The sequence below is a fragment of the Lynx canadensis genome, chromosome D1 (genome assembly GCF_007474595.2).
Source record: "Lynx canadensis isolate LIC74 chromosome D1, mLynCan4.pri.v2, whole genome shotgun sequence".
Lineage (NCBI taxonomy): Eukaryota > Metazoa > Chordata > Mammalia > Carnivora > Felidae > Lynx > Lynx canadensis.
In genome coordinates this window covers 67,031,595-67,042,253 of record NC_044312.2, presented here as the reverse complement: position 1 = coordinate 67,042,253, position 10,659 = coordinate 67,031,595, and the positions used below count along the sequence as shown (strand labels likewise).

The following is a 10,659-nucleotide window of genomic DNA, read 5'->3' as shown; positions in this document are numbered from 1 at the left end:
CCTTCTAAGATGATAAAGCTAGGCGGAGGAAGGAAGGAGGGAGCAAAAGGCAGCCTGGAGAGAAGTGGAGAAAAAAATGAAAAAACTTGGGGAGGAGGAAGGAAGAGGAGAGCCGCAAGAGAAGGCGGAACAATGAAGGTCTCAGGCCGTCAGAGGCGCACGATTCCGGCGGCACGTCCGTCCCGCCCGCCTCCGGCCAGCAGCTGCACGCTGCGCAGCGTGTGGGCGCTGAGTCACGGTCCCAGAACAGGGAGCCGCCGTGCAGGTCTGGGGGGGGCCGGCCCTGGTTGGCATCTGCAAACTGTTTTTTTCTTTCCTCTCTCATTAGGGCTGTGTGCTGACTCCCACGTAGGAGGACTTATTAAACCGCACGTACCGCCTGACGGCCCTCGGGTCGTTCCCCGGCTGCCGGCTGGGGGCGCCACAGCCTCGCTGATGAGCCCGCCGGCTGGCTAGGGCACCAGGCCGGCAGAAGATTGGGGTTACTGGCGTGGCTGCCGGATTCCCGGAGCAATGCGAACATTTTGCTGGAGTAGCTTCTAACTTTTACACCGCGGCAGCCCGGGACAACTCCTCACTTAGAAGACCTCGGAGACCACCCTAACTCTCCGAGGTGCGTTTTCTTTTTCGCACGGGGTTCCGCGAGAAACTCCATAAAATCTGGGACTCTGTTGCGCAACGCAGAGAGTCGAGTCTCCCCTCTGCGCTAGGGCTCACCCTACCCAACCCGGCCCGGCCGCCACGCGAGGCTGCGACTTGAGCAGCCTTCGCGAAGCCCGGACCCGCTCGCAGGACAGGCGCTCTGCGCGCAGCACAAGGAGAGCAGCGCACGGGACAGCTCCGCCCGCGCGCGGACACGGCCGGCTCGCGCTGGAGCAGCCGTGCCACCTTCCCACTCTAGGCGGCTCCCGGACGCGCCAGGACCAAGGGAAACGTCTCTCCTAAGACTCGTGAGCCGAGAATTAATCAGCATCGAGATAGTTTATTGATTTGCTATTTCGCATATCACCCATTTTATGTAATAGATATACAGAGACACGGTGCTTCCTTCTTCCACAAGAGGTAATCAGTCTTGCACGCACACGCTCTCACACATTCCACGCAGCAATGTTCCATCTCGCTCAGACATTCACGTATTAAAATAAGTGGGGAGGGGGGGCAATGCAATTGCTTTAAAATGCCCTTAATACAATATATAACGTACAAAAATATCTCTATATTTGAAGTTACAAAAAAAATCTTGACAGCAACGAACTTAAATATTGATAGTTACCTCTATATATACAACACGCATTGCACTTTTCCTCGCTAGGTTTTGGAAAGTTCAAGTAATAGTGGGGCTTGCGCCCCGGTGGGGTGACAGTCCCCCGTGAGAAATCAGTTTGTGGGTAGGCACGGCAGGGACTCAGACCCCTGCCCCTGGGTGGGGCGGGGGTGGGGGGGGGGAGTCTCAAGCATCTGTATCTCAATTTTTCTCCTCTCCGTGAGTCTGGCAGACACTCCCTCACATTCTTCTGCCCCCACGGGGCACCTGGGCCCGATTGGGAGGAAGGGAACGGTGCCTCCGAGGAGAAGGGGCTCCTGCAGAGCCAGGGCTCGCCGCTGGACGGTGCCTACCGGACTCCCGGTCTCTGCAGGGCTGTCTCAGCCCGGTCTCCGTCGGCTGAGGAGCTCGGCTCTGGGAAACCCTCAGCCCCCAGGGGAAGCCAGCGGGATGCATACGCGCGCCTGTTCGCTGCTGCCACAGGCGCCTAAATCTTAAGGAGGGTGTCGAGCACCTGATGCACCCGGGAGGAGGCCGGAACCGCGCGTGCCTGTGGCTCCAGGGACAGAGTCCAGTTGGGGCCAGTCTCGGGCAGGGAGCGCCGGCGCCGGCGGCCGTAGCCCTGGGGGCTAATCTTGCTCCTGGGGGCGACGCCGTCCTTGTCCTTGTCCGTGAACTGGTAGATTTGGTGCGCCAGTTTCTGCACCGTGCACGTTCCGAAGCGGCAGCCGAAGCTCCGCAGGCCCTGGAAGTTGTTCATGCTCTGGCGGTAGCGCTTGACTCGGACGCGGGCGGCGTCCGGACTGCTGGGGAAGGGAAGGAAGGTAACATGAGACCCCCATCAAGCAGGGCTTTGGCCTCAGCCACCAGGAATCCGAGCCATTCAAGGACCAGAGGGAACTGGAAACTGCTACCGCGCTCTGAACTGCCAGACAGCCCTGAAGATCCCCAGGGCCAGGGTAGTGGAGGAGAGTTCCCCCTTGCCCACCCCGCTTCGGCGCAGGGCATAGTTACCTGGCCTGGGGGTTGTGAGTGGCGACCTTCACGTCCTGGGGCCGAATGAGAGTCTGGGTTGGCCCGGCCTTCACGTAAGTGAGCCCTGTGGGGTAGCTGCTGGACACCCGAAGTTCCCTCTTGCCACGACTTAGAGCCCACTTATTCCATCTAGAAAACACAAATAGACTCGATTCGCGTGCGTCCAGGCGAGGTCCCGGTCCAGACGGGCTCCCGTTCACTTCTAACCCCTCGGGACCTACAGCCAGTTTCCCTTGTCTCCCAGGTACAAGGACTGAGGAAGGAGCTGCTTGCGACTCACTTCTTTCGGAACTCTGACGCCACGTCGAGCCGTGCAGTGTCCGCGCCCAAGAAGGCCAGGGAGCCCAGGTACATGAGGGCGACGGGAACCAGCTTCATGCCGGCAGCGATGTGCAAACCCTGGAAGGAGAGAGAGGGGCCGAGCGTGAGCACCCCGCCTGTAGCACGGCCCGGGCGGGGCACGGAGGACGTGTGGGGGCCCCCCGCTCGGGCAGGCTCAGCCCGCGCTCTGCCTGGCTCAGACGCTTATCTCGCCCGGGCGCAGAGAGGCGCCAGCTGCATTTGCACCCGCCGGGCGGGTGACGGGCCCCTCAGAGGAGGCCTTTACCCAGCGCCAGGCTCCCAGAGGTTCCCTGCCCAACTTCTCGTTATTTGGCTGGCGGAGTAGAAGGGAGTGGGTCTCTGCAGTTCCAGCTGTGTGCACGGCTGGACCCAGGATATAGGACGCAACCCGCGAAGGACCTTCCAAAATGGGTTGTACCCCTCACCCAGCACTCCCAGTTTCCAGCACTCTAAAGTCCCTCCCCCCACTACCCGCCCTCCCACCGCCCCCCCACCCCCGCTAACCCGCCCCGCCTGTGGCGCCTACCTGCTGAGGGGGTGATCTGCCAAGGTCTGGGAGGTGAAAGTCTGAGACGTCGCTCTGGCACTGGCAAAACCCCACCGTCCAAGCCGCGGTGAGAAACCAGAGGTGGCAAGGCTCGAGCTGTTCCGGCTAGTGTCACCAAGAAACCACTGAGTGTCCGGCTCCGGTGCCTCAGCTTTATAAGAGCAGAGGGGGCGGGGCTTGGGCTGCCCTCGCGCCCTCCCATTCTTCCCTCGGGCGCGCGCGGGCCTCTGCATTCGGGCGCGCGCATTGCAGCCCGAGGATGTGGGATTGCGGTGAGGGTCCCTCATGCCCAGAGGGCTCAGAGATGAGCTCCAGAGATTGGTTCAGGAACTACCACAAGCCTAAATCTTCAGAACATAAACCAGGGAGAAGCAGGGCCGGTACAACCTCTTGGGGTCCTTACTCAGGACCTAGGCAACCCAGAGTGTGAGGCCTACTGGCACGGAACTGCAGCAGTCAGCGGGAGGTACCACGCGTATGGCCCGAGCCCCGGACCTCGGGAGCGGTGGCCTCGAGTGGACCGCGCCCCCTGCCGGCTCGGCGCCTGACCTGACCGCGACCCCAGACTCCCGCAGAGCCGCAGGGGCAGGACACAGAGCAGAGACTGGAGGAGTGGGGCTCGCCAGCACCCCCCGAGAGGATGAGACTCCAAGGTTCTGGGATGGGCTAGAAAGATTTCGCAATAAGGGCAAGGCTCGGGAAGGCTGATTTGAGAATTGGGATTTGGAGGGGGGGAATTATCTGAAGCTTCAGAATTTAGTTGCCTATTTGGAAATATGGGAATAACTAAAATTAGGACGGACGACACCGTTTCGTTTCCTTCCCCTTGTAATCCAATTATTCCTTACAAGGGTACAACCTGAGAGTTTGCCTGGCTACCTTCGGAGACTTCATTCACCCATTGTAAACGTGTGGATTTACAGCCTGGGAGCACACTAATGCTTCACCTATGTTAATCGCTTTAGAGTTTACAAAACAGTCACATCCTGATCTTTGATCCAGACACCCACCCTTGAGTTAAGCGAGTTAAGTTAACATTACTGTTCTCATTTCCCAAGGAGAAAATTGAAGTTCAGAGAGAGGAGGTATTTGACCAAAGTCACACCAAAGGTAGGGAGCAATAAAGTCCTAACTCGGCCAGGGAAGCAAACACCGCAGACCGGGGCGCGGCATGGATATTTCTAGGCTGGGGTCATCATGCCGTCAGGGGGGAGAGGAGAATCCTAGCCCCCGCCCAAGGATTTATGCCTGTTCATGATGAGTCACCCCCAAGCACGTTTGTCACCCTTTTGTGTTCTTCCCTCACCTCTTCTTGACTTCATTTTCTTCTTTTCTGAGGGCCAAACTGGAAGGGAACTCAGCCCCGCGGGGCTCCCTAGTTCTTGGATTCCGGCTTCTGGTATCCTATCACCACCCACTGCCCCACTCGCAAGTCCTGAAGCCTGGTGCCTAGACCAAGAGGCTGTGGTCCCGGGACCATTGGGACTCTGCCGACCAGCTTCCAGTCCCCACCCCGAGGCTGTGTAAACGTGGGCAAATTAAGTTTCCCCATCTATGACATGTCTTCTGCAGATTTCTACGCTTCCTACCTGCTCTGCCAAATTGGTCCTGAGACCCATTGCAAAGAAGACTGGGCGCTAGGTGGCAGGGAATGGCCTGGTCTGGGCCACATACTGCTGGTTCAGCGGCCTTTTCATTCTCAGGACTGAACCATGGACATTTTACCCCGGGAAGGAATGGCTGCCGCCGATGTTATTTATTCTGAGGACTCTTCCCCCAAGGGAATCACCTGAATGGACCTGAGTTCCGGCTGAGGGTTGGGGGGCAGATTCCTGACTCTGGCTGTGGCACTGACTCTCGCAAGGGCTGGGGTCAGAGGGGTGCAGCGCAGCATAGTGGCTGGGTTCCAGCCGCCTGGAGGGCTGCAGGGCTGTCACTGCAGCAGGCGGCTCTTCCGTTGGTACCTCAGTGGATATTACTGTGCGCCTGCTGTTTCCAGGAGCCTCCCCCAGCCAAACTACTTTGCTTCTCTCCCACTTCCCATCTCTTCCAACCTTGTCCAAGACAGGCTGGCTGTCAGTTTTGTCTGAGGATGCGAGTTACTTGTCGCCAGCTTCCAGTTGGGTCCGCGCCAAGACAGGTTTTACTTTCATTTCCCTGGCGCGCGAGTCTCGACTTCTGTAAAGGTCAAGGACAGCTGGGCGCCGGCCCACAGCCAGGGTAGGTCCCGTGGTCTGGACTCGTTCCTTCCAGTTCCCACCAGCCCTGGGCGGTCGGTCTGCAGAGGACTCTGTGCTGTCCCTCGTTGCCTCCTCTCTGTGTCTTTTTGGAGAGCCTATGATTCCGTGGGAGTGGGTGGAGAGTTGGGGGGGGGGGAATTGGCTTTAGTTCCTCTGCAGGATCGCGAAGCGTACTCTAGATGCAAACTTCGCTTTGAGCTACGGGCTGCTTCAACAAGCAAAGCAAACCCTGGAGGGGAGACTGGGCTCCGCTCCGCCCGGCTCCAGTGGCTACACCAGCGACTTAGCAGCGATACCAGGAATTCCCACCTGAGAGAGCCTTGGCGCAATTCTTATCAGCCCAGGTGACCCTTGGCGCTCTAGCGCTTAGAGATCTGACGCTTGAAAACCCTCGCCAATCATTTCCCCCCCATTTTTTTAAGTACTGAATTGGCAGCTCGGGATCTTGCTAGAACACCGTATCTTCGAAAGTGTGTGCGTGTGTCTGCGCGCGCGCGCGTTTGCGTAAGCGAGCGACAAGAGCCCGAGCGTTCCGTTGGGGGGTCATAGGGTATACGTTGTAAAAATATATAAAATTATACAAAATTTGCCAGATGTTGGCATCTTTTTCTCCCATTCTACTTTGGTTCGCTTAATCATCTCAGAAGAAACACACACACACACGCACACACGAATGTGTTTTCAGTTACACGGTGGGATCTAGAAGAAAACCTCACAGGAGTTCTGCTTCTGGTAATTTGTTAACGTGAAGTTTCAAACAAGCTGCAGTGATTGGATTCATATTGAGTAGAAGGAAGGAAGGGAAGGAAGAAACATCTTTAAAATCTCACTGTCAAGAAAAGAGAAAGACAAAAAAAGAAAGAAATTCTAGTAAATGATGGCCCACTTTTTTTGTGCCCAAGAATTCTTAAAGGATCGGATTGTAAATAAACCCCAAAGCAGGGTAATAAATGTATGCATCCTGAAATCATACGTAAAGACACACAAATATGCTGAATGTTTGTTATACTGGTGTCTCAATTGGTGTCTTCTTTACATTCCAACTGAATTATTTTTAGGCCCTCAATCCAAGCCTTATTGTTAGTGATGTTTGGAGTTTAAAAAAACTGTGGTGGTTTCTCAGCTAATATATGGACATATTCCCTAAAGCCAGTTTGACCACACTCAGCTCATGCAGAAAAATAATGAGAAGCAATATATTATATTAATGATAGTAAGAAGAATAAAACTGAGGAGCTCAGTGCATTGCATAATTATCTCAGATGCCTCTTTTTTCAAACAGGAAAGTTCATAATGCATGTGTTATTCATGTTTCAAAACCATGCTGCTAAGCTAAGGGCTTGTTTACAAAGCCCACTTGAAAACAAGGTTTAAGAAACTTCCTGGAAGTTTCTAAACACAAAGTGGTTTAGAGAAAGGACACAATCAGTTTTACAGATTTGATCACTCACAGGGAAAAATAAAGCAGGATTCAAAACTTGGCACTTCTTTGGAATCTCTGACCTGTCCGAGGAGCTAATAAAATATAGATCCTTTCCAGAAAAATGCACATGTAAATAAACCAGTTTAAGTATAAAATAGGCATACAATTTGCTGCCTCATTTTTGTGCAGAAACAATCAGTCCTGGGGTACCTGGTTGGGTTAGTTGGTAGAGCACACAACTCTTGATCTCAGAGTGGGGAGTTTGAGCCCCATATTGGGTTGTAGAGTTTACTAAACCAATTGTATATATATAAATCAGTCCTTGGGGCACCTGGGTGGCTTAGCCGGTTAGGTGTCCAACTCTTGATTTCAGCTCAGGTCATGGTCTCACTGTTAGACTGAGCCCTGCGTTGGGCTCTGTGCTGGCAACGAGGAGCCTCCTTGCGATTCTGTTTTTCCCTCTGTCTCTGCCCCTCTCCCTTGCTCATGTGGGTGTTCTCTCTCTCTCTCAAAATAAATAAACTTTAAAAATATAGTAAAAAATCAGTCCTTATATGTGACAAGCCTCCTTGAAGCTTAAAGAATATAAGTTGCTATAGACAGATGAAAGAGAATACAGAAAAGATGGTAAACATATAGAAGCTTGTTATACTAACAGCTATAACAGAATAAGATGAAATGACTTCAAGAGAAATTTATTACTGATGACCCAATGATTGGTATTAATAAATGGATTATAAAAGAGATGATTAGACCATTTGGGTGTCATCTGTAGCCAAAAGTGTTAACAGGAGCAACCATCGCTTCTCGGCCTTTTGGCTAAGATCAAGTGTAGGAGCAACCATTATGCTGCCTGCCTCCAGGTGGGGATCCTATGCTATCAGATTAGAACGACTTTAATGAAGCAATTCTTATGCATGGGGCTATGTGATTTGAAAGTGCATTTATTCCTTTAACAACTATTTACTGAACACATATTACATGCATAGCTCTGTGCTGAATGTTGGGCATACAGTAATGATTAATGCAAACATCTTGTTCTCAATGAGCTTACAGCATGGTGGGTAGGCAGATGTAAATACATCTTCAAAAGAATAAATACATGATTATAAACTATGGTAAGTGTTCTGAAGGAAACGCAAAACTAGGGGGACCATGTTCCAAATGGAGGAAACAGCATATACAAAGCCTTAGAGGTAAGAAAGCACTTGGTATATTAGAGAGAGGCTGGTATGGTTGAAACACGTTGAGTGAGGAAGAAGAGTGGCATGAAATAAGATCAAAGAGGTCATCAGGATTAGAGTAAGTAGGACCCTTTGGGACATGATGAAGATTTTGTACTTTATTCATGATGATGTGGGAATCTATCGACAGGTGTAAAGTTGAGAGAGACATGATCTGATATACATTTATTTAAAAGATCATTTTGGCTATTTAATGTGGCCTGGATGAAGGAAGAGCAAGAAGGGAAACAGTGGCAGTGATGGTACTCTGGAGAGACTGGTGAGGGCGTAGTCCACCCATAATCTCTATTAATTTACCCCTACACAGACATACACACACATGCACACATTCTACTCTAAGCTTCACCAATAGGGCCGGCTTTGTGGACACGCACCATGTTCTGTCACACAGGGTCCCACAGTTGGTTTAATGCTCTGTTTGTCACTGTTTTGAGATTCTTAATAATTTTTTAACAGAGGATCCTACGTTTTCATTTTATATTGGGCTCTACAAATGATGTAGCCAGTCCTACTCATCAAAAAAACATGCAAGCTAAGTAAAAGCAGCCTGCAAACTCTCACAGCACCTACTTACACTATAGCTGCTAATGTCAGGGGTACTTAATATGTGTCAGGATTCAACTATTCATATAATCAACATGTGTGAAAGCAACTACTGGACAATTTCCATCAGCCATCAGTGAAGCCTCCTTCCTGTACCCCAAACATATACCGAAGGCAGAAACAGTGTGTTTGCTATACAATTTAATTTGAAGATAAGGTTCATTGCCCGCTTACCGTCCTTAAGTTTTTTTTTTATCTACGTGGAAGATCTAGAACCACCAATGAAGGAGGGACATCAGTTAGGAAGTCATAGCAATAGTTAAGGTGGAAGGTGGTAGTGGCTCAGATAGTGGGGTGACAATGGGGGTCAAGAGGAGTATACATATTTGGGAAGTGGGATCAATAGGACTGAGTGATGAATGGGGGGCTGAGAGAGGGGCATGTGTCGAAGGTAACAATCATTAAGATTTTTACCTAGGCATCTAAAAGGATGGGGATATGGCAATGGATCAGGCAATTTTCTAAATCGTGTCCTTTGCTACTGTAAAGACCATTTTAAGAAGTCGAAGCCCTGCTTGTGGACATTTGGTTAAGTCTAACTCTCATATTGCCTCTCTGAACTGTAGCGGCTAACCACAGGAAGCACTTGAAATGACTGTACAGATCAACCACTCACTCCGCAACAGCCAACTGTAGGAGCAGAGGGTTGATAATTCTTGCTCACTAGTAACTGGCTGCATTTTTGTCTTCTAAAGCATAGATGAAAGGCATATGCTATGTTGCATATTCTTCTTCCCTTCCTGTTCCTGCCTTCAGTAAAACAAATCTGGGTTTTACTCCCTCACTCTTTGGTGAAAGGTGATGGTGGTTATCTCAAGGGGATGGTCTGGCCTTCAGCCAACCTCAGTAATCAGGTGCCTTGTTAGGGCTTATCAGTTTCAGCAGATTGGCAGTTGTTGGCTGAGAAGCAAAGCACAGCTCCAGTGTATGCTAAATATGTTCACATGTGTGTATAAACACATGGTGCCTTTATACATATACCTGGGATATGTCAAAATCCCTATGCTACAAAACACCCATTTGCAAATGGAATGGCAGCCCCCCTATGACTCAGCAGATGGAATATGCCTAACAGCACACAATGTTTAATTCTAGGCTTTGAAAACAACTAAGCTTCAATTAAAAAAAAAAAAGTAAGTTAAAATTATTCATTTATTTAAACAAATTTTTTAATGTTTATTTATTTTTGAGAGAGACAGAGTGTGAGCAGGGGAGGGGCAGAGAGAGAGAGAGGGAGACACAGAATTTGAAGCAGGCTCCAGGCTCTGAGCTGGCAGCAGAGAGCCCGACGTGAGGCTTGAACTCACAAACTGTGAGATCATGATCTGAGCCAAAGTCAGCCACTTAACCAACTGAACCACCCAGGAGCCCCTAAAAAGTTAAAATAATTTAAACCCACACTTGTTAATAAAATAAAGCTCAACATATCTAAAAAGTAAAATGGGACTCCTATGTCATGCTATATACAAAAATTAACACAAAATGGCCTAAATACAAGCTAAAACTATGAAACTCTTAGAAGAAAACAGGAGCAAATTTTTATGACCTTGGATTTGGCAATGGATTTTTAGATATGACACCAAAAGCCCAGAAAACAAAAGAAAAAATAGATACATTATATTTTATATAGTATATACATACAATGGAATACTATTCAGCCATAACAAAATGAAGTACTGATACATGCTATGGAATGGATGAAGCTTGAAAACATTATACTAAATGAAAGAACCCACAAAAGATCACATATTGTATGATTCCATTTACATCAAATATCCATAATAGGTATATCCATAGAGAGCAAGCAAATGGTGGTTACCAGGGGCTGGGGGAGGAGAAATGGGAGTGGCTGCTTACTGAGTATGATAGAAATTATTTTGGAACTAGATAGAAGTGGTAGTTATACAACATTGTGAATCTACTGAATACCACTGAATTGTACTTTGAAAGGGTTAATTTTA

General features: G+C 50.0%; 1 protein-coding gene across 2 annotated transcripts; it reads right to left on the bottom strand.

The window, feature by feature from the left end:
- Window positions 1–962: 962 nt before the first annotated feature.
- On the bottom strand, window positions 963–3,338 carry ADM (adrenomedullin). 2 transcript variants are annotated; one of them, XM_030333499.1, is made up of 4 exons: window positions 3,168–3,338; window positions 2,580–2,698; window positions 2,279–2,428; window positions 963–2,067 (listed from the first exon to the last, which is right to left on the bottom strand). In XM_030333499.1, exons 2-4 carry the CDS (start codon window positions 2,675–2,677, stop codon window positions 1,752–1,754), a joined length of 564 nt encoding a protein of 187 aa, XP_030189359.1. In that variant the 5' UTR covers window positions 2,678–2,698; window positions 3,168–3,338; the 3' UTR covers window positions 963–1,751. The 2 variants fall into 2 exon arrangements, with proteins under 2 accessions (XP_030189359.1, XP_030189358.1); XM_030333498.1 differs by having other exon boundaries at window positions 963–2,070; window positions 3,168–3,335.
- Between the last annotated feature and the right edge of the window lie 7,321 nt (window positions 3,339–10,659).

What these genes read in the sequence shown, in the direction of transcription:
- ADM (XM_030333498.1), bottom strand. Translation starts at nt 2,677, where the DNA reads ATGAAGCTGGTTCCCGTCGCCCTCATGTACCTGGGCTCCCTGGCCTTC. An exon ending in GCGTCAGAGTTCCGAAAGAA is followed by an intron (nt 2,429 to 2,579) that starts GTGAGTCGCAAG and finishes TGTGTTTTCTAG; the next exon opens with ATGGAATAAGTGGGCTCTAA. An exon ending in ACTCACAACCCCCAGGCCAG is followed by an intron (nt 2,071 to 2,278) that starts GTAACTATGCCC and finishes TCCCTTCCCCAG; the next exon opens with CAGTCCGGACGCCGCCCGCG.